Source organism: Staurois parvus, unplaced genomic scaffold (genome assembly GCF_062004578.1).
Source record: "Staurois parvus isolate SC_StPar_1 unplaced genomic scaffold, SC_StPar_1.0 ptg000174l, whole genome shotgun sequence".
Classification (NCBI taxonomy): domain Eukaryota; kingdom Metazoa; phylum Chordata; class Amphibia; order Anura; family Ranidae; genus Staurois; species Staurois parvus.
In genome coordinates this window covers 1,485,197-1,509,722 of record NW_028317970.1, presented here as the reverse complement: position 1 = coordinate 1,509,722, position 24,526 = coordinate 1,485,197, and the positions used below count along the sequence as shown (strand labels likewise).

Below are 24,526 nucleotides of genomic sequence, written 5' to 3'. Positions count from 1 at the left end.
AATGATTGTGTGTTTATTATCTTTGCATTGTAATCCTAACACATGTCCATTGCTCTGCTCTTCCAAGTTTGCTTTATTTAGACTGAAATGCAGTTTTCAGACAAACCTGATAAGAAATGTATGTGTCGGGGATTTGGGGAGGTGGGAGGTGTTATTTTGGCACCTTTGTATTTTTATATTGATATTTTGATCTGCATCTTGTTTTGTGGATAGATAAGCCTAATACGTGATTTATATTAACTGTTTGTTTCCTGCTGTAACCTGTGAAAGCACAGTTCATTAGAAGTATAATCTTTTAGATTGTAAGCTCTTATGAGCAGGACCGTTCTATTTTAGCAACATCAATCCTGCTTTTTTTTTTTTTTTTTTTTACCAAGAAATTAAATGTACCTACTTGTTGTTGCTGTCCAAATAAATGTGGAATGTGTATTTGATCAATAAACATTTGGACTATGTATTTTTTTGGGGGGGGATTATTTCATGTTCTAGTTGAATGTAGCACAGTGGCTAAATTGTTAGCACTTCTGCCTGGTAGTACTAGGGTTGTTGGTTCAAATCCCAACCATGGCACCTCCTGCCTGGAGTTTGCATGTTTTCCCTGTGTCTGTGTGGGTTTCCTCTGGGTACTCCTGTTTCCTTCCACACTCTAAAGACATGCTGGTAGGTTAATTGGATCCTGTCAAAATTGGCCCTAGTATATATATGAATGTAAGTTAGGGACCTTAGATAGTACACCTCTTGAGGGTTAAGGACTGATGTGAATTTACAACATATATATGTAAAGCACTGTGTAAATTGACAGCGCTATATAAGTACCATAAATAAATGTACTAGCACCCCTAACACTTATTGTTGTTAGCTATATAATATGCCCAAATCTTCCTTGTTAGAGCACACATGTGCAAGTATGTCCAAACAAACCAAAAGCCCTCTATTGCACCACAAGATCATGTTCTGTACCAATGAATAGGTCGTGTTCAATGTGCAGCTAGCTATTCTTTTTCTACAATCCTCTTAACAGTAATAAATTGGGCCTCCAATTTATGTTGACTTTGGGCCTTTACTGGCAAATATATATTCGCCAATGTCATATACACAGTATAGCTGCAAGCATACAGTCACCAATGTCATATACACAGTAGAGCTGCAAGCATACATTCACCAATGTCATATACACAGTATAGTGCAAGCACACATTCACCAATGTCATATACACAGTATAGCTGCAAGCATACATTCACCAATGTCATATACACAGTATAGCTGCAAGCATACATTCACCAATGTCATATACACAGTATAGCTGCAAGCATACATTCACCAATGTCATATACACAGTATAGCTGCAAGCATACATTCACCAATGTCATATACACAGTATAGCTGCAAGCATACATTCACCAATGTCATATACACAGTGTAGCTGCAAGCATACATTCACCAATGTCATATACACAGTATAGCTGCAAGCATACATTCACCAATGTCATATACACAGTATAGCTGCAAGCATACATTCACCAATGTTATATACACAGTATAGCTGCAAGCATACATTCACCAATGTCATATACACAGTATAGCTGCAAGCATACATTCACCAATGTCATATACACAGTATAGCTGCAAGCATACATTCACCAATGTCATATACACAGTATAGCTGCAAGCATACATTCACCAATGTCATATACACAGTGTAGCTGCAAGCATACATTCACCAATGTCATATACACAGTATAGCTGCAAGCATACATTCACCAATGTCATATACACAGTATAGCTGCAAGCATACATTCACCAATGTTATATACACAGTATAGCTGCAAGCATACATTCACCAATGTCATATACACAGTATAGCTGCAAACATGCATTCACCAATGTCATATACACAGTATAGCTGCAAGCAGGGTGGATTTTACTTAAATCAAACTGATTTAAATCACTAGTCAGTGAGGCTTGATTTAAATCCTAGTTTTCTACATAAAGACTAATTCTTGCCGGTATAACTTTAATATGCAAGTAGATGAAGATTTTTAGAATAACAACTTTTCATGTTAGTTTTTTATCCCCAGTTTAATAGGTTAATCATTCATATTTGAACAACTTTTCTGTTGTACTTAGGAAGGAGAAAAATAATCATTACCTTAATAATAACAATTTATATAGATTTATTCAACTGAAACAATAACATTACAGAATATGTTATTTGCTGAAACAAACATCCATGTTTTTTAACTAATTTGGCTAAACAAAATATATATATTTGAAGAAACTTAGACTGTCAGCCCCTTCCTCCTCACACTTAGTTTCACTTTCTTCTTGTGCAGATCTATTCCACTCCAAACAATCAGAAAAATATTATTTCTATTCTATTCACTGAACTTCTAGAAACTTAGCACTGAAGGGGTTGATTCTGTATTCATAGGTTTGTAGAAGTTAGGATGAAGGTCTTTTTCTTAACTCTGTTCATGTTATAACATTTTTGCTGTGAAGAAGAGGCATGTGATGTCTGCTGAGTCAAATTCAGTTTTGAGAACTGCAAAAGTAAACCAACATCTGTGATAATATCTTGTAGGCAGAGAAACTGCCCAATAATCTTACAAAAACCTCTGGAAGAGCGTGACATTGTGAATGGATTCATGGAATTTATTTACCAAACAAATTAAACATATACAGCCTTATTCTACAAAATTAAAAAACAAATCTTTATTTCATGATGGAATAACCTTTGGATGGTAATATATTTTCCTCAAAAAGCATTTTATTTTAAAAATTCCGATTTAAATTAAAAAAAATCCGATTTAAATAAAAAAAATCCTATATAAATCAAAAAAATCTGATTTTTTTAAAAAAAATCATTGATTTTTATCCACCCTGGCTGCAAGCATACATTCACCAATATCATATACACAGTATAGCTGCAAGCATACATTCACCAATGTCATATACACAGTAGAGCTGCAAGCATACATTCACCAATGTCATATACACAGTAGAGCTGCAAGCATACATTCACCAATGTCATATACACAGTATAGCTGCAAGCATACATTCACCAATGTCATATACACAGTAGAGCTGCAAGCATACATTCACCAATGTCATATACACAGTATAGCTGCAAGCATACATTCACCAATGTCATATACACAGTAGAGCTGCAAGCATACATTCACCAATGTCATATACACACAGTATAGCTGCAAGCATACATTCACCAATGTCATATACACAGTATAGCTGCAAGCATACATTCACCAATGCCAAATCCACAATAGAACTGCAAACATATATTTGCGAATGTCATATACACAATGGAGCCGCATGTAAAATTGCTATGGTGCACAAATAAATGCCAAGACGGCTGTTGGAGGCACTAGAGCAGCTGTCATACTGGAAATACGTCATGACGTTGGCAGAAGGACGTTTGCACACACCCGGAAGTGGTAGTGGATGGGAGTGTGGTTAGTAGAGTTTAGTGGTAATTTGCAAGTCTATTTTTTAGTTTTGTGAATTGTTCTTTTGTGGAATTCCAGACCACATCTGGACATGGCGAGATCGCTGTTCTCCACCGAGGAGCTGATCCTCATTGGCCGGGGAAACATTACTAATAATGGTTGTATCTTCAGGAGGAAACGTGTCCATTTCCTAGATCCATTGAGGTACATAGCAGAGGTTCAAGGTTCTTCCTAACTATACAGGTGGCACAGACACAAGCATACACCCAGGGCCACTGTTAGATATCATGGGGCCCCATACAGCATACCTGACAACCCCCCACCGCCAGAGAAAATATCCAAATTATATTTATGGTAAAAATACACTAAAAACATTATTAATGGACATAATCCCAACCATATTCCTGTGAAATCTAAATGATAAAACTGTACTGAGTTCATAAATAAAGCTGTGTGTGTAATGGAGGTCTTGGGGCTCATTCACATGGGTGCTGTGGCCTGTAGAGTGGGAATCAGTGGTTGTTTTTGTGGCTATCGCCGTTTGCAGGCAACCTATGTTACACTATGGAAATGCTGCAGGTCATAATTTGACAAGCATATGGGTGCAGGTGTACAGCCCTGAACACAGACAGTGAGCATTCAGGGCCACTTCCCCATGCCTTCACACCTGTCAGATGACAACCTGTGTTCATACAGCTGCTGTGTCCCCATAGTGTAACAGGTGGCTCTAGCCACATGAACAACCCCCTCATTCATGCTGTACAGGCCAGAGGACCTGTGTGAATGGGGCATTTTTTACTTTTTTTTTCCTCAGCTCATTCATTTCAATGAGCTGCCTAATGTGTGGGAACATGCAAAAATACTGCAGGCATGTTATTGTAAAAGTGTGTTGCACCTAACCGCACAGTAGTGTGGTGCCATGCGTTTTGGTGGCTGTGAATGCATCTGTGTTTACTAGACATGTGGAGGTGCAATTAAGTTTTCATCATGGTACACATCTGCAGAGGGTATTGCATTTCTTTGCTGTGCTGGACAATGCGTGCTCTTGCATGCGTTTCTGCACCACAAATGGTGTGAACAAGTCCTAAGGGCCAGTTCACACTATAGGAACAGTCTAGATGTGTTCCAGATGCGTTTTTGCATGCACTTTTTTGATGCATGTTTAGCGTCTTCCTGAGCATTTTGGATGTATTTTTGGTGTGTTCCAGTGCAGTTTGGATGCGTTTTTGACTTCCAGTGCATTTTTTTTATGCATTCCAGTTACTTTTTTCCCCTCTCTTTTTCTAAAATTGAATTAAGGACATGTGCGTTTTAGTGCGTTCCAGGGCGTTTTACCGTATTCCTGTACAGGTCTATGCATAAACAATGCAGCCTGTTTGACTATTTTGGCAGCACCTGCAACGCACTGGAACTGCAAGCGCTGATGTGAACTATGACATTGACAACCATATAACCTTCTTTCTGTGTGTTTTGGATACAAAAAAAGCAACTGAAACACATGTAGTGTGAACTGGCCTTAAAGGTTATTATAGGTCAGGGAACGGGACTGACCAGGAATTGTGAATTCAATCAGACTAGAGGTGAGATACAATCAGGAATCCTATAATGATGTGAGATCTGAGCTGGAGGTGATAGGAAATGAGACACATTAACAAGATCAGGAAATAGTTATATACAAAGAGTGGGGCGGGGATACATAGATTTGCAGATGGAACAGGTGATGACAGGGGGGGTGGGGGAGGGGAACAGGTGATTACAGGGGGGGAGGGGAACAGGTGATGACAGGGGGGGCGGGGGAGGGAATAGGTGATGACAGGAGGGCGGGGGAGGGAACAGGTGAAGACGGGGGAGGGGACAAGTTGTATAAGGAGAGAGATTTAAGGGCACATTCACACGTGACTTTATTTCTAACTCTTGCCATACGCCCACATGGCATTGGACAGGTGTTTGGGAAGCAGTTTTAATGCTCCACAAATGCTCCCCAAACGCCCTATGTGCGGTTTTGAGGCATGTGATAAGCATTTACCAAGCATTAAAACTGCACCACAAATGCCTGTAATAAAGTTAAATGGTATTGACGCTCCGAAAACGCCTCACAACCACACCACAAACGTCTGCCAGGCATTTGAGGAGCGGCACCATAGACTTGAATGCGAGGCTTCAACTCCTCCTGACTCGACATGAGGCGCCAGTTTTGCCATGACGCAATGCTAACGCTTCAGTGTGAACAACACTGTGTGCTGCCATGTGCAGAATTTTCATAGGCGATTGAGAAGCATAAAAACGCTTCCCAAATGCCTGTCTGATGCCTGCTGACAAAGCTAGTGTGAACACAGCCTTAGAGAAGATAAAGTTGTAATGAAATATAAACAGAAGGAAAATTGAAAATTTCAAACTTGTCAGAAGAACAGGACGCAGGTAAGATTCACTCCCTTTCCACTTTCTAGTCAGTAGCCAAAATCGTAATTAATTGATCTATATTCCTGGCACTGACAGAACCCTGGAAATTGATCTCCATATTTTGAGTATTCACAAATGTCAAGGAGCTTACAATCTAATGCAGGCCATAGATGGGTCGAAAATCATCCGAAAAAAAAAATCGGCCAATCTTTGCACCGTTAGTGGTTTAATTGGTTGGCCGTTTAATCGGGGTTTTGACACATTTTTTCTATTGGTAAGGTTGGGAAGAAGAAGAATTCCAGTCCTCTATTATATTTTACATGAAAAGTCTTGCGGTTGCAACAATGTATCTATTTGTATCCGAATAAAAACATCTTTATCCGAAATGGATACAATGTGGAAACCGCAATACTTTTCATGTAAAATATAATAGCAGAGCTCTCTGCAAGGGACAGAAGTAAAAATGCCGGCCGCAGACGGGACGAAAATCAAATAATTTTTTTGCTGTTGGTGGTAACGTCGTCTGATTGAACGACCGATTTTTTACATATACTAGGCCCAATTAACCTAACAGCATGTCTTTGGAGTGTTGGCAGAAACACAGCCGTGCAGAGAAAGCATGCAAACTGAGATGCAGCCATGACTGGGATTAGAACCCATGATCCAAGTGCTGTAAGTTCTGAGTTCTAACCACTCAGCCACTGGAGGAGACAGAGTTTGAGCTGCAATGTAGAATAGTTACATTGTTTACAAATAATGAAACAGCGAGCGCTGGTCAAATGATATAGACTACTAAAATGGTATTACACAAGATGAATATAAATCCAGGTATAGATATGAAGGTAGCAGCTAGCACTCAGGGTATTGGCAACAGTCCCAGAATAGAAATATGTTACAGTAATAGTGCAGCGCTATAAATGCATGTTATCAATCATCAACGCATGGAAAATCCAAAAAGTGCAATCATTTATTTATTTTAGGTACTCTTACAGTGTGCTGCCACGCAGCTTTACTGTTTAGCAGTTGTTATTACATGTTATGTTATCATGCTATTTGGTATCATCCACACACCCCTGCTGTTTCTGACTAGTTGGTTGCTTCCTCCCTCCATTTCCCGTTGTAACGCCCCTTTTGTTTAGTGGTTATGAAGACACTGTAGAGTGAGGAAGCTGTGTGACATCACTGGAAATGGACCTATGAAAACACCTTTATGTTCATACCTTTGCTACCTGGAAGCATAAAGAAGCATTGGAAGACACCTCTGAAGTTGTATTCATTGAGTAAACTATCTGTGAAGGCGATCATTCAACTTGCTGCACACATTCTTACAGACCGGGTCTACACGAATCTCACCACAAGTACAACCGATGCCAAGACAGAACATACAGTGCTGTCAATGTACGCAGTGCTCTACACATATATTGTACATTCACATCTGCCCCTAACCCTCAAGGGGTGTACAATCTAAGGTCCCTAACTCACATTCATACACTAGGGCCAATTTGGAGAGGAATCAATACACCTACCAGCATGTCTTTGGAGTGTGGGAGGAAACTGGAATACTCAGAGGAAACCCATGCAAGCGCAGGGAGAACATGCAAATTCCATGCAGGAGGTGCCATGGTCAGGAATTGAACCCATGACCCATTTACTGCAAGGCAGATGTGCTAACCATTAAGCCACTGTGCTGCCCATTAATGATGATGTAAACTGGTAAATGGTGCTAAAAAAAAGTTCATCTAATCATTGCTGAATAATGGAATGTCCTTGGTGTGAGAGTACCAATTCAGAGAGTGCCTATGGTGTCAGTGGGAGGAATAGTGCCCCATCATTGGTATCAGTGGGGGGAGGAATAGTGCCCCATCGTTGGTGTCAGTGGGAGGAATAGTGCCCCATCGTTGGTGTCAGTGGGAGGAATAGTGCCCCATCGTTGGTATCAGGGGGAGCAATAGTGCCCCATCGTTGGTGTCAGTGGGAGGAATAGTGCCCCATCATTGGTATCAGTGAAGGGAGGAATAGTGCCCCATCATTGGTGTCAGTGGGGGGAATAGTGTCCCATCATTGGTGTCAGTGGGAGGAATCGTGCCCCATCATTGGTGTCAGTGGGAGGAATAGTGCCCCATCATTGGTGTCAGTGGGGGGTGGAATCGTGCCTCATCGTTGGTGTCAGTGGGGGGAGGAATAGTGCCCCATCGTTGGTGTCAGTGGGGGGAGGAATAGTGCCCCATCGTTGGTGTCAGTGGGGGGAGGAATAGTGCCCCATATTAGTGACACTAATGATTGGGCACTATTCCTCCCACTGACACCAATGATACTTACCTTGCCGACCCCTGCTCCAGCCTGGGCTCACTCGCTCCCTCCCTCTCCCATGGTACAGACACTTACCGGTCAGATGTCTTCCTTCTCCGGCCGCTCTCCTCCTCTTCACTCGCTCGATCTTCGCGGTGCCGCTCGGCTCCTCCTCTCCAAGCTCCACCTCCTTGCCAGTGATTGGCCGCCTGTGTGCCTCTCCTGAGCTACAGTTCCGGTGGCCAATCACCGGTGAGGATTGATCCCGGGGGTGTGTCCAGATGACAGGGACGGCATGTCATCCCGCCCACACCTGGAGACGGATAGAGGAGCGGTGTCTCGGTTCCTAAGACCATCGGAAATATGTGTTTTCCGATGGTCTTAGGCGACCCCTGTGAAAGTGTTGTTCGACCCCCAAAGGGGTCACGACCCCCAGGTTGAGAACCGCTGTCTTATGCCAACAGGAAAGCTCCAATGGTACAAAGCCCGCGCTTGTGCGCCATCTAGCGAACATATCTGGTATTGCACCTAAAAATGTGCCAGACGTGATTCCACATTTACTAATAATAAAGTAGACGTTCATCAATGAGATTGCTAGACGCCGCTCAGAGGACTGACAGGTCCTCATTGATTTAACTGAGTCTGCCTGAATGGTCAGAGTCTGCTGGTAGACTCACGTCTTAGTAAATCAGGGCCAATGTGTCCACAATCACCATGGAAATGATCAGATCAATGAAACGTTTGTCATAGACAGACCATCATGTGCCGATCATATACACAGACTTTTGTATCACGGGAAACATACAAGAAACATGTATGGAGAAAGACACGGGAAAGTCCCAATATGTGCATTCACCAATCACTCCTTCATTCCCGGTATACACACAATTCCATTGCTTCCATGTGTACACCATCAGTCACTCTTCTAGAATTGGGACATTTTATTACCACCCACCTCTTCAGTGATCCCCCACTATGCAAGTATTGTCCTCACCTCCAACCGTGGGCCTAATGAGTGCTTGGAACATTTGTCCACAAAGTATGAATAATAGACCTCCAAGTGTTTGTGAATTCTCCCACCACAAATGTACTCAGCCAATCACAGGGCAGGACTCCATTTTTATTCTTCTTCTACCATCAATGGCCAACCCGGTCCCACACTTCATCCATGTCTTTGGGGACCTCTGATCTCCTTATGAACTGTTCTTTCCATGATGATCAGCCATGGAGTATATCTGAGGTGTATATCAGGGTGTGCTTCTTCCCCACGAGAGCTGGGATGTCCAGCAACATTCATCTAGAAGACATTTCCCGCACTCAAGGCACTAATACACCTCCAGGGTTGTGTGGGATCCCTGATGTACAGGAAGACAGGACTTCAGTGAGGAACATTTCCCTCACTAAGCAGTAGAAAGCAGCTTCTCCCGTGTGCAATCTCTGATGTTTGTAAAGCTAGGAGTTCTGTGAAAAACATTTTCCACACTCAGGACAGGAATACGGTTTCTACCCCATGTGAGATCTCTGATGTATGGAAAGATGGGACTTCTGTGGAAAAACATTTTCCGCACTCATGACAAGAATACGGCTTCTCCCCCATGTGAGATCTCTGATGTATGGAAAGATGGGACTTCTCTGAAAAAAATTTCCAACATTCAGGACAGGAATACGGCTTCTCCCCCTGTATGAGATCTCTGATGTTTGTAAAGATTGGACTTGTCTAAAAAACATTTCCCGCATTCAGGACAGGAATACGGCTTCTCACCCGTGTGAGACCTTTCATGTGTGACAAGATCTGTTTTTTGTGCAAAACATTTCCCGTACTCAGGACAGGAATATGGCTTCTCCCCCATGTGAGATCTTTGATGCTTGGAAAGATGGCACTTCACAGAAAAACATTTCCCGCACTCAGGACAAGAATACGGCTTCTCCCCTGTGTGCATTCTCTGATGTGTGTAAAGTTGGTACTTCTGTGCAAAATGTTTCCCACACTCAGGACGGGAATACGGCTTCTCCCCCGTGTGAGATCTCTGATGCCTGGAAAGATGGAACTTCCATGAAAAACATTTCCCACACACAGGACAGGAATACGGCTTCTCCCCCGTGTGCATTCTCTGATGTGTGTAAAGTTGGTACTTCTGTGCAAAATGTTTCCCGCACTCAGGACAGGAATATGGCTTCTCCCCCATGTGAGATATCTGATGTTTGTAAAGATTGGACTTCTCTGCAAAACGTTTCCCGCACTCAGGACAGGAATACGGCTTCTCCCCCGTGTGAGATTTCTGATGTTTGTAGAGACTGGACGTCTGTGAAAAACATTTTGTGCACTCAGAACAGGAATACGGTTTCTCCCCTGTGTGCGATCTCTGATGTGTGTCAAGATGTGACTTATGTGAAAAACATTTCCCGCACTCAGGACAGGAATAGAACTTCTCTCCTGTGTGAGATCTCTGATGTTTGTAAAGACTGGACTTCTGTGAAAAACATTTCCCACACTCAGGGCAGGAATATGGCTTCTCCCCCGTGTGAGTTCTCTGATGTATGTCAAGATGGCACTTATGTGAAAAACATTTCCCACACTCTGGACAGGAATACGGCTTCTCCCCCGTGTGACATCTTTTATGCCTATTAAGTTGGGATTTATAATGGAAACCTTTCCCGCACTCAGTACAGGAGAAGCTCTTCCCTGTTGGAAGGCCAGCCCGGTCCCGCACAGTCTGAGGTTCCTCAGGATACGAGGAATGCGATGGTCCATCTACACTGGGTGGTGCCGGATGGACATTGGAGGGAGCCGGGTTTTCTCCTGGACTATACTGTGTGATGTCCTCATCTTCTACTTTCCAGTCTGGAGACAAAGTGAGACAATCCTCGAAGGTTTTCCTCATCTCCCGGCCATGGACTAAAATACAAAGACAAAGAGGATTACTAGACAGGAGCTGATTGGTTCCCCCAAACCAGGACTCCGCCCACATCAGGCAGCTTGGTCTCTGAGGAGCTTACAATTCCACCCTCAAGGGAACTAGGAAATGGCTCCTCTGATCTCCTGCCAGGTCATTTCTTTATTCATGGACCTTAGTCAGAGAGTGAGGAAACAACCAGAACTGTCTTTTATAGGAGGGACAGTGATGAGGGGATTATAGGACGAGGGTCCCCACCCCCTCTATCACTCATCGCCATCTTCCCAACACAAGAAGTACTGCACTTCCTTATTTACTCCATGATTTAGTCATGAAGAACAGCGGGGCTGAGCCACACCAGAGGTCAGAGAGTGAGGATGGGGAGAGAACAACCAAGATGAAGACTGGACTGATCCTGAAGACCACCATCATTGGGGTATTGACTCCTCCCTCATTATCACTTTCTGTTTAAGGGTCCAAAGTTGGAGGATGTTATCACATTATTATCACCATGTAAAAGTCTGTGCTCCAATCACATCATCCGATATAAAATGTCCAGCTGGGAGGAAATGGGGGGAACAAAAGAGAATCCATATTATGTGTATATATAGCAGTGGGAGGAGGGGGGAGCAGAAGTCAGGACTATGCAATGTACAACATAGAGCATATAGTGCAGGGGTCAGGAGTATGTAATGTACAACATGGAGTATATAGTGCAGGGGTCAGGAGTATGTAATGTACAACATAGAGTATATAGTGCAGGGGTCAGGAGTATGTAATGTACAACATAGAGTATATAGTGCAGGGGTCAGGAGTATGTAATGTACAACACAGAGTATATAGTGCAGGGGTCAGGAGTATGTAAACTGGCTGAAAGATCATATTCAGAGAGTAGTGGTTAATGATTCATACTCTGAATGGTCTGGGGGTGTCAGTGGTGTAGCCCAAGGTTCAGTGTTATTAGTGGGGTACCCCAAGGTTCAGTATTATTAGTGGGGTACCCCAAGGTTCAGTGTTACTAGTGGGGGACCCCAAGGTTCAGTGTTATTAGTGGGGTACCCCAAGGTTCAGTGTTATTAGTGGGGTACCCCAAGGTTCAGTGTTATTAGTGGGGAACCCCAAAGTTCAGTATTATTAGTGGGGTACCCCAAGGTTCAGTATTATTAGTGGGGTACCCCAAGGTTCAGTGTTACTAGTGGGGGACCCCAAGGTTCAGTGTTATTAGTGGGGTACCCCAAGGGTCAGTGTTATTAGTGGGGTACCCCAGGGATCAGTGTTGGGACCCTTACTTATTAATATATATATAAACAATATGGGGTGTGAGATTATAAACCCCATTCCAGTCTTTGCAGATGACACCAAGCTGTGCCGGGGAATAACGTCCTTACAGGATGTCTCCAACTTACAAGCCGACCTCAATGCTCTGTGTAATTGGGGGACTATGGGGCCAATGAGGGCTAATGGTGATAAATGTAAGGTTCTGCAATTGGGGGCTAAGAAAATGCATCATACATACTAGGGGGGTACAACTGGGGGCTCAATGGTGGAGAAGGATCTGCAGGGTCAATAGTGGAGAAGGATCTGGGGGGGTCAATGGTGGAGAAGAATCTGGGATGCAATTGTGGAGAAGGATCTGGGGGGGGGGTCAGTAGTGGAGAAGGATTTGGGGGGGGGTCAGTAGTGGAGAAGAATCTGGGGTATCAATGGTGGAGAAGGATCTGGGGGGGTCAATGGTGAAGGATCTGGGTGTTCTAGTAGATCACAAGCTTAACAATGGCAGCAATGCAAAGCTACGGGTTCTAAAGCGAGCAAAATCCTCTCTTGTATTAGGAGAGGAAAAGACTCCAGAGACAGAGATATCACCCCCCCTCCCCCCCCCGGTACAAATCATTACTAATACCTCATCTGGAATATGCAGTTCAGTTTTGGGCTCCAATTCACAAAAAGAATATTGGGGAACTGGAGGAAGTACAGAGAAGGGCAACCAAACTGATACGAGGCATGGAGGAGATCAGCTATGAGGAAAGATTAGAGGAACTGAATGTATTCTCTACTGAGAAGAGGAGATTAAGGGGGGATATGATCTCCATGTATAATACATAAGGGGGGGATATGATCTCCATGTATAATACATAAGGGGGGGATATGATCTCCATGTATAATACATAAGGGGGGGATATGATCTCCATGTATAATACATAAGGGGGGGATATGATCTCCATGTATAATACATAAGGGGGGATATGATCTCCATGTATAATACATAAGGGGGGGATATGATCTCCATGTATAATACATAAGGGGGGGTATGATCTCCATGTATAATACATAAGGGGGGATATGATCTCCATGTATAATACATAAGGGGGATATGATCACCATGTATAATACATAAGGGGGGGGGATATGATCTCCATGTATAATACATAAGTGGGATATGATCTCCATGTATAATACATAAGGGGGGGATATGATCTTCATGAATAATACATAAGGGGGGGATATGATCTCCATGTATAATACATAAGGGGGGGATATGATCTCCATGTATAATACATAAGGGGGGATATGATCTCCATGTATAATACATAAGGGGGGATATGATCTCCATGTATAATACATAAGGGGGGGATATGATCACCATGTATAATACATAAGGGGGGATATGATCTCCATGTATAATACATAAGGGGGGATATGATCTCCATGTATAATACATAAGGGGGATGTGATCTCCATGTATAATACATAAGGGGGGTTATGATCTCCATGTATAATACATAAGGGGGGATATGATATCCCTGTATAATACACAAGGGGGGATATGATCACCATGTATAATACATAAGGGGGGATATGATCTCCATGTATAATACATAAGGGGGGATATGATCTCCATGTATAATACATAAGGGGGGATATGATCTCCATGTATAATACATAAGGGGGATATGATCTCCATGTATAATACATAAGGGGGGATATGATCTCCATGTATAATACATAAGGGGGGATATGGTCTCCATGTATAATACATAAGGGGGGATATGATCTCCATGTATAATACATAAGGGGGATATGATCTCCATGTATAATACATAAGGGGGGATATGATCACCATGTATAATACATAAGGGGGGGATATGATCTCCATGTATAATACATAAGGGGGGGATATGATCTCCATGTATAATACATAAGGGGGATATGATCTCCATGTATAATACATAAGGGGGGATATGATCACCATGTATAATACATAAGGGGGATATGATCTCCATGTATAATACATAAGGGGGGGATATGATCTCCATGTATAATACATAAGGGGGGGATATGATCTCCATGTATAATACATAAGGGGGGATTGCTGTAGGAAAGTCCTGGATTCTTTCTTGGATACACAGAATATAACTGGATATAACATTTATAGGGAAAGTTGATCCAGGGAATATCCGATTGCCTCTCAGGGGGTCAGGAAGGAATTTTTTCCCCTGCAGGAGCAGATTGGATCGTGCTTTGCTGGGTTTTTGCCTTCTGGTGAATCAGCTGTGGGTGTCGGATTATAACTTTTATTTTTAATGGTACAACTAGATGGATGTCTTTTTTCAGCCAGACTAACTATGTAACTATGTAGGTCCCACACCGCTGCCTCCCATCTCCTGAGACTGCACTCAGTGACTTGGGTCTGAGACACTACAGACATATCCCTCCACCCGGCACAGCCAGCAGATAACAGAGAAGGTCCCCTGGAAGAGTCAGGCACAAGGCAGGAGACCCCAGTCACATGTCCTGGGTGCCTACATTATGCAATGCTTATAGGAAAAATCAACATTTTGCTGCCAGCTGAACCCCAGAACCTCCATAAATCCAGTCTAGATACATAAATTGTGTCTGCAGCACAGAGAAGGAAGATTATCCGAGAGAAATCCAGGAATACAGGACGGGAAACACAGCTCAGGAAAGTGACCAGGGGATTACAGGCTGATATCACCCAGTCCCCGCCCTACTCTGGACCAATCAGTGAGCAGTATGGGTGGAGGAATGGATTTAGTGTTCATGACCCACCTGTGCTGATCTCTGTAGGAGTGTCCTCCTCTATAAATGTCCCCGTTATTCCATCCTCCTCCATAGACTGCTGATCATCCCTCACATACGCCTCTTCTTCTTCTGCTTTCACCTCAAATTCTATATCGATTGGATCTCCACTCTAAAACAAGGAAATGAGAGAAAATATCATCTGTGAAATGTAAGATTTATGATTGTGACATCACACACAAAATACACACATTGTCTCCACAAGTTTATGTACTAGATGCTCCATCCCACCAACCTTGTAATAGTGAGGGATGGTGTGACCTTCCTGTGTGGAATCCCGGGAATACAGAAGACGGGGACATCTCTCTGGTGGGTTCCTGGTATTAGGTGGCTCCATCATATCCTTGTGTCCTTCTGAAAACTCCTCCATCACTCCATACTCCTCATCCTCCTCTTTATACTCTTCTTTAACATCAATATTCTCATCCCCGAGGATTCCACTCTGAAAGATATAATAAAACATTCATTGTAACAAACATGCTGTGTATAAATCACAACTACCAATAATTGTCATCATCTACCTGATGATGGTGAGGGATGGTGTGACCTTCCTGTGTGGAATCCCGGGAATACAGAGGACGGGGACATCTCTCTGGTGGGTTCCCATGACTGGATCCATCTGTAGGAAACACACACACTGACTGAATCCATTGTTTCTATGTGTTTATCAGATGATGGGGGATCTAGGTGGATCCTCCGTACTGCTCTCTCCTTTACAATAAAGTCTCCTCTTACCCGGTGATGTGAGGGGCGGCTGATTGTCCATCATGACGTCCTTGTAGAGATCCTTGTGTCCTTCTAAATACTCCCACTCCTCCATGGAGAAATAGACAGTGACACCCTGACACCTTATAGGAACCTGACACACACAATGATACAGTCACCATCCAGACACATCCCTTGTCTGTTACTGGAGAATGTCCCAGAATTCCCGGCACCGCTCACCTCTCCTGTCAGCAGCTCAGTGATCTCTCTGGTGACTTCTAGAATCTTCTTCTTCTTTCTCTCTTCTATCAGGGAGGGAGGTGGAGGCAATGTGATGTCATATGATCTCCAGACTTCACAGGAGGAAAACTCTACATCTGAACACAAATAGTCACATCAAATGATATTCCCAGAATCCTCCTCACCTCTCCATTCAGGTCCCCATTTTATTAAAGCCCCACTTCAGGCTAAGGTATAATTTCCCCCCACAGGACCCCCACACTACGCAGGGTATAGGCTTGTTGCAGCATTCTGATGTCATTACATACAACGCAGGACCAACAGTCCCACTTTACATGTGAGGATACCAAGGGGCCCCACATCCTAAGAGCATCAGGGAAAAAGCCAGATGGAGGGACATTGGGAGGAGGAGCTGTGAGGTCAGTGTGATGTCATAGGATTCTCTGACTCTGGATGGAGGGACATTGGGGGGAGGAGCTGTGAGGTCAGTGTGATGTCATAGGATTCTCTGACTCTGGATGGAGGGACATTGGGAGGAGGAGCTGTGAGGTCAGTGTGATGTCATAGGATTCTCTGACTCTGGATGGAGGAACATTGGGAGGAGGAGCTGTGAGGTCAGTGTGATGTCATAGGATTCTCTGACTCTGGATGGAGGGACATTGGGAGGAGGAGCTGTGAGGTCAGTGTGATGTCATAGGATTCTCTGACTCTGGATGGAGGGACATTGGGGGGAGGAGCTGTGAGGTCAGTGTGATGTCATAGGACATATAGACTCTGGATGGAGGGACATTTGAGGGGTCCGCTATATGAGGCTCCCATGCAAACCAAATCTTTGTTCCTGGGTGCGTCCTACCTCTCCTCAACTGAGTGACCTTTGACCTTTACCATCCAGAAATCTGTCCGGAATCTGTGGAAGTAAGCTGTCATGTGATCAGGTGACGTGCGGAGGAACGGAGTGTAAATAGCAGACAATTGTCTCCAGAGCCCCTAATGGTGGGGATGGATTTGGCGGCGTGCTGGTGCCAAGTTTCCTCCCCCCAGGGTCACTGCAGGTGTGGAGAAAAGCTGTGTAAGAGGATATGGAGGAGAGATGAGGAGGAGGTCCAGGAATCAGGAGAAAGGTCAGGGCAAGCAACAGACGAGCGCATCCAAGAGACCAAGCCGGGGTCACTACACAGAAAATCAATCCAAGGAAACAACAGGCAGGACGAGGAATAGCAAGAAGGAGCTGAGAGACAAATGAGAATATTGCTCAGCCAATGGGAGATGATCTCAGCATGACTTCCATCATGAAGGAGATGAGGGGGAGGGGAGGAAGTCACTGAAGGTGACCATAGATCCATGGAAATTCAGCTGGTTCAGCAGGGATCGCTCACATTTCCATCCATGTGTGGCCACTGCCGGATAAAAGCCACTCCCCCAGCGGCTGCAGCCAATAGCTTCAGTGCTGATCCGTGTATTCTGAGAGCGGAGGAGTCCCCCCATTGTCAGAATACAAGAGTGCAGCGGGGAGGATTCCCCCATCCACCTCCAATGTGTCGATGGGGGAATCGCTTCAGTTTTTATGGTCATCCCGCTGGCTGAACGATAAAACTGAGCCATGTAGGCCAGCTTTGGGAGCAAATATATTATCATCAACTCCTCCCCCTGAAGGGGTTCATCTACGTATTACCTCCTCTGATGCCAGATCCAGGAATGTCTCCTCTCTACTTCCTTATTCATGGAACTTCCTGTCTGTACCTGACATCACTTCCTGTCTGTACCTGACATCACTTCCTGTCTGTACCTGACATCCTTTCCTGTCTGTTTTCCATATGGATGTCCTGTCTGGGTAGAGATGAGATCACCACCTTGTGGAACTCAGAGGAACTGCAGCCCCGAGAAGCGTCTGGTAGTGTGACCCCGGAGTAGCGGCAAGATGAGTTCCCCCATGAAGATGTGTGTCTCTGATGCATCTGCGCATGTCACGGTTTTTGGCAGCAGCAGATGATCGCCGATCACCATCCATAGCAAAGAACTGCCACATATAAGAAATGTATTATTATTAATTATTATGATTATTATAATTATGAGTTAACTAGTTAACAAAAGTAAGAAATTCCACGAAGGGGTTAATCCAAGAAGGTCGGATGCAGCAGTTTAGTAATCGATTGATCGTGACTGAAACTGTGACATGTGCAGATGTGTCCGGGACATACATCTTCATGGGGAACTCATCTTGTCGCTACACCGGCCTTGTGCTGGGTGTGTATGGACTGTAGATCCTTATAGAGGGGTCACCTCCACTCCCACCAAGGGGGACAGAAATATATGACTGCTCGGGGGAGGGGTTTTGGCTCCTTTGATTTTGCAGTAACATTGATTGCAGATTTAGTCCTGTAGAACATCTGGTATATGGATACAAAGCCCCCCAGCTGGGAGTAAAGGGTGGAAATGGCTGGTGACCCCCAGATTTGGGCAATGATGTCATCACTATAAATGGATAAAACCCGCGCTATGTGTAACAACTCCAAACCTACAAAAACCTTCTAGCGGACTGCTGCTGTAACAAAGGGAAGGATTCCCTGTCATCTAGAAGAGCATTATGTGTCACAGCGCTGTCCTATTGTGTGTGCACAGAAATCATCACAAATACACTACAAATATGTGGAGACATTCAGAGATAAAGAGCTCGGGGCTCCAAATCCTATTCTCTGCACATCCACTGCTTCCACTTTACACCCACTTCATTGGTCTTATGGGGTTTATCAATAAATGAAGGAAACTGAACCGTGTGCAAATCCATCCACAACATAAAGTGCTTTGTGCTCAAGATGCTGCTCCCTGCACATCCACTGCTTCCACTTTACACCCACTTCATTCATCTCATCAGATTTGCTGCTATAGGAAATCATTTAAAATGATCATAAAAACAATTCTGCAGCTAATTGGCCACTAGGATTACTTTTACATGAAAGCCGCCCACCAGCTAATAAACCAGCACTAGAAGGATGCCTGTAGCTGCAAGCATCCTCCCGGTATAACCACTCCAAGTCCAGCGACGTTCCAGTACATTGCTGGTCCATGTTGGACATATATGTACCAGCAGAGAACACGGACATACGATGAATCGGGTCTGCGGACCAATATGACTGCAATTCATTCTTTTCTGTAATGCCCATGTTGGGGGTTCGGCCCAATAAGTTTTAATTTCATAAACGGTGATAGAGTTCCATGTGAATTGTGTGACAAGAGCTGAATTTGGGGGGCGGCCATGTATTGTGGTGTATAAATTGCCTTGGCCCACAATTGGTACAAATCTTCTGTGAAGAACAGTGGAGGGGCTGAACACTAGTGCTGGCAGTGACCGGGCCGATCCGGCTAACACTGAGTATTGGGGACACTATACAAAGCCGGCACTAGTATAGTTCTGTTCATGATCAATATATTGATCCGTACAAACACTATACTAGTAATGGCGGTGATCAGCGACCTATAGCGTGAGTGCGACAGTGTGCGGCCAATCTAACGCCAGCTGACCCTGGCTGGGAGGGGCTTACTGACCCTGACACTATGTGATGTCACTAGTGGCAGGAATACAGAGATCAGTGAAACATTCTATATACTGACACTGTACTAATGGCACTGGCTGGGTGACGGGGCCATCAAAGGGTTAAATGTGCTAATCTAACATGTGTGTACAATGTAGTGGTGCTTTTACTCGGTGCCGTGTTCTCTCTTCTCTCTCCGGACCGACCGGGGGGGCAGCAGGGGGTGCAGGTGCACTGACACCGGAAGCGATGCAGATTACGTCACTTTGCCAAGAGCTGCTGCTCGCCCACAAAATGCAGGTAAGTGGTTGGTAAGTAGTTAAAAAAAAAACCTTAAGAAAAATTTAAAACAAAATTCTCAATATGGTATTTAACATTATTTTTTAATACTTGTATCAGAATAGTAGGATGTTACCATAGTAACCATTGTACTACTGTGGGGGGAGGGGGGTGATCAGGGATTTTGTTTCCACACTTTTCTTTGCAGGAGAAATAATGGTCATTTCTCCTGCAATGCAAAGCTTGCTGTCAGAACCGAACTCATTCATCAACTGTCATCAGTGAGTTAGCTTTTTGACAGCTCAAGACAGTGATCTGTGATTGGCTGGAGCTGGTCACATGGTACAGGGTGCTGTGATTGGCCTTGTGTATCATGTGACAGCTGTGGGCCAATCACAGCTCACTAGGAGGAGAAGCAGAGCTGTTATGAATGAGATTGATTCATAATAACTGCTTACATTGGGATCACCTAGAGATCACATGATCACCGGGTCACAATCACTGGGATCTTCATTCCGCTGTATCCACCAGACACAGCAGTCGGGGGAGGGGAGCGCTGTGTGCCGGCTCGGGTGTGTGGTGTGCCTCCTTTGTTAGTACAGCCAGAGTGACGTACAAGTACATTGCTTTGCCTGTAGCTGCCGCCTGGCCACAGTACATTGCGGGTGGGAAGCGGGTAATCTAGGACTAAGGATTCCAAGCTCACTCCTTGGGCCATGATATCAACCAGGCAAGAAATGTAAGTTCTGTGTTCCAATTATGAGGTGACAACAGCATAGAGTGCTTTCAGGATAATGGACAAAGGTAGACAAGCATTGCATGCTGTTGTTGTGTGAAGCAAGTCTGTCTCCTTTTTTATTAGAGATAATACATTTTGTTTGGCTTTTTCTACATTGTTCCCCGATCCTGACATTCGTGGCCTCCTGGACTGGATGTGCCGCTGGATCCAGGCCCTGGAGCAAGCCCTGGAGGTGGAACCAGACGAGGACCAGCCCAGCCTTGGAGCCTATTTCAGGCAGCAATTTTAGTTTAGTTACAATTTTTTATGATGTTTTATAGTTTTCTATTGATTGTTGGTAATAAATGTTCTATTTATCTTGGACAGTGCCCTGTGTTGTGGCCTTCTTCAGCCTTTGCAGGTCGGCAATCTTCTTCATTGCAGTTGGAGCTGATCTGCATGTCCCTAAAGCATTGCAGGACTCTGCTAGCTCCAGCTGCACTGGACAATCTTGCTTACCTGGAATTTCTGGTAATGTCCAAACAAAGTGTTTTCTGGCAAGTCCAGCTTTAGGACTGTAGCAGATAGGATTGCATGTTTCCGAGAGGTAAACCAGCTCCTTCCATCCTAAGCTGGGATACATAGAGATTGAAGTTGTCTGCTTGCTGTCTGCAGCTACTCCCAATCTTGGTTTGCTTCCTCTTGTGAAATGCTGCAACAGTTTACACAGAACACTCCATTCACGTTACATTGTTCACGTTTGGAGTAGCTCTTCATTCCATCCAGGGACTTCTACATAGCTTGGTGGGGTGTAGTTGTGCAGACTGCCAAAAGGGGGTGCAGCCAAGTAGACAATGTGTGGTGGGATCCTGTGGCCCAACTCTGTCAAGATGTTTCCCATCACATCATCTCTAGTTGGGATTGGCATTCCACAGAAGTCACATGACTTGAAAGCTGCTCTTGGAAGGACTATCAGTTATGGATGAGACCAGTTACATGCAATGTCCCCCAGAAAAGAAGGGGCCCTAATGGGCAAATTGTCTATCTGCTCCACACATACCACTTGGATCCAACTTGTTGCTCATTCACATGTTAGTGTTTTGACAACAAGAGGTGAGGAGGGAATGAAGTGAGGAACAAGTGTCCACTGGGCACATAAATTCCATAGGCACACACGTCTAGAATCAGGCAGCTAAAGATCCTATTGTTATGATCCGCCAGGTGGTGCCTCAGGCTGCCCACTTGACAGACCTACCCAGAGCGTGGAGTCTAAGCCCCGGTCTGTGCTTTCACCAGGGCCCCTGATGGTGGGGATGGACTTGTAACAGACCAGGGCCAGGTCACGACCTCCGAGCAGGCCCACCAGTGGCAGAGGGAGCCTCCGGGGATGTATGCAAGTACCGGGAGAGCCAGATGTGAGAAGGACGGCGGACCTAGCAGGATGGTCACGAGCCGTGGTTCCGTGGGGTAGCGAGGTATCGAATCGGCAGGCGAAGAGTAGTCAGGTCACACGCAGGGTCAGCAGGATAAGTCAGTCCGCAGAATGGTCAAACAAGCCGAGGATCAGGAGTGGAGAAGGCAGAGTAGTCAGGGCAATCCGGGTCAAATCACAGGAGAAGGCAGCGTAGTCAGGGCAATCCGGGTCAAATCACAGGAGAAGGCAGCGTAGTCAGGGCAATCAGGGTCACTATACAGGTGCAGAAACTTCAGGATCACAGATAGACCTTGCGGCAATTTAGGACAGTGCAGGGCATCTTTAAATAGTGCGCCCTGCACTGTCATTGGCCGCCCGAGGCGCGCCCGCGGCACCTACTGTGCATGCGCGGCGTCCTGTCAGCCGCGGCCCGCCGGGACCTAGTGCCTGTGTCCCGGAGTGAGCTGTTGCAAGTGCGCGTGCACCGGGAGAGGCGCCGCGATTCCTGACATTGCCCCCCCCCCCTATGGGCACCCTCCGGGAGCCCCACTGATCTCTCCACCGCGGGTGGCTACGAAAGAATTCCCAGATGAGCCTGGGTGCGTGAATATTCTGGGTGGGTTCCCACGAGTTCTACTCAGGGCCATAACCCTTCCATTTTATCAGAAACTGCATCTGGCAGATAAAACCCCCCTCTTTCGGCAACTGAGGATAGTTTCTACTTTATATTCTTCCTGTTCACCTATGGTGACCGCCTCGGGAGGTCTGGATTCACGGTCCGGGAAGGGATCCGGTCTGGATGGTTTCAGGAGAGACACATGGAACACCGGGTGTATTTTGAAGGTTCGTGGAAGCTCGAGTTCGTAGGCCACCTCGTTGATTACCCGTTTAACCGGAAACGGGCCAATGTACTTTGGTCCTAGCTTCCTTGAAGGACACAGCATCTTCAAGTTGGTCGTCGCCAGCCAAACCTGATCACCTGGTTGGAGCAGTAACTCTCCTCTTCTTTTCCTGTCGAACGCCTTTTTACTGTCTTCTTGGGCTTTTGCGATGGCCCCCTGAATTGTTTTGTTATTGACAGAGAAGAAATTCAAGACATCCTGAGACGCAGGTACCGGATTTTCGGGCAGCAGATCAGGGAGGAATGTGGGGTGATATCCGTAATTGGTGAAGAACGGGGATTGTCCTGTGGCTGAGTGATTCGAGTTGTTGTAGGCAAATTCTGCGGAAGGCAACAGCGTCAGCCAGTCATCCTGAAGGTAGGATGTGTAGCATCTTAGGTACTGTTCTAGCGTCTGGTTGGTCCTTTCCGTTTGCCTGTTGGTCTGAGGATGGTAAGCGGATGAAAGTGACAGCTTGATTCCCAGCGCTTTACATAAGGCGTTCCAGAACCTTGATGTGAACTGGACTCCCCGATCCGACACTATATCTTCGGGAACCCCATGAAGCCTCACTACTTCTTTAATGAAGATCCGTGCTGTCTCCGGCGCCGATGGTGTCTATTCCAGGGGCACGAAATGAGCCATCTTCGAGAAGCGATCGACGATCACCATTATTGCTGTGTAGCCTTGAGATGGTGGGAGTTCGACCACAAAATCCATGGCTATCATTTGCCAGGCTCGTTTGGGTATTGGCAATGGACGCAACAATCCCCATGCCCTGCTCCTGGAGGGCTTGTTCCTTTGGCAGGTGGGGCAGGTTTGGACGTAGCGTTCGCAGTCCTTAATCATGTTTGGCCACCAGAACGAGCGCTGCAGTAGTTCCTGAGTTTTCGTAACCCTGAAGTGACCCGCCATTGGATGGTCGTGGCAGTGCCCCAGGACCAAGGTTCAAACTCCTTCTGGGACCACGATCCAATCTTCCTTCCAAAACAGACCCTCGCGGTTCTGGAGAGGCGACCCAGACGGGACTGGCAGTCCTACGGAAGCATCGATAAGTCTGGAGCGAAGTTCCATTTGCAGAGCGAGGAAGCTTCCGGAAGGTAAGATTGTGTCAGGTAACACTGCATCATCGGGGTCCTCAAACATGCGGGACAGAGCGTCTGGTTTAGTATTCTTAGAACAGGGTCAGTACGTGATATGAAATACAAACCGAGAAAAGAAAAGAGCCCATCTCGCCTGGCGAGGTCTCAGTCATTTTGCCGTTCTTAAATACTCGAGGTTCTTATGATCCGTGAATATAAGGATTGGGTGTGTGGCTCCTTCCAGTAAATACCTCCATTCTTCTAGAGCGGATTTAATAGCCAGGAGCTCCCGATCTCCAATATCGTAATTTCTTTCCGCCGGCGTCAACTTCCTGGAGAAGAACGCCACAGGATGCAGTAGCTCCTTGGTACCATTCCTTTGGAACAGAACCGCTCCTACCGCGTTTTCGGAGGCGTCCACTTCCAAAACATATGGGAGCGAAGAATCCGGATGGCAGAGAATGGGAGCAGAGGTGAACAATTTCTTGAGCGTTTTGAACGCCGTCTGAGCTTCGGGAGTCCACTTAAAGCG

At 45.2% G+C, this 24,526-nt stretch overlaps 1 protein-coding gene across 1 annotated transcript in view; it reads left to right on the top strand.

Moving 5' to 3' along the window:
- LOC149462494 (uncharacterized) overlaps positions 1–24,526 on the top strand; it is an 81,658-nt gene that overhangs the window by 53,776 nt on the left and 3,356 nt on the right. Inside the window, exon 4 of the mRNA XM_089676833.1 lies at positions 23,906–24,012. Within this exon, the coding sequence (XP_089532959.1) occupies positions 23,906–24,012 (107 nt within the window). The remainder of the gene's footprint in view (positions 1–23,905; positions 24,013–24,526) is intronic.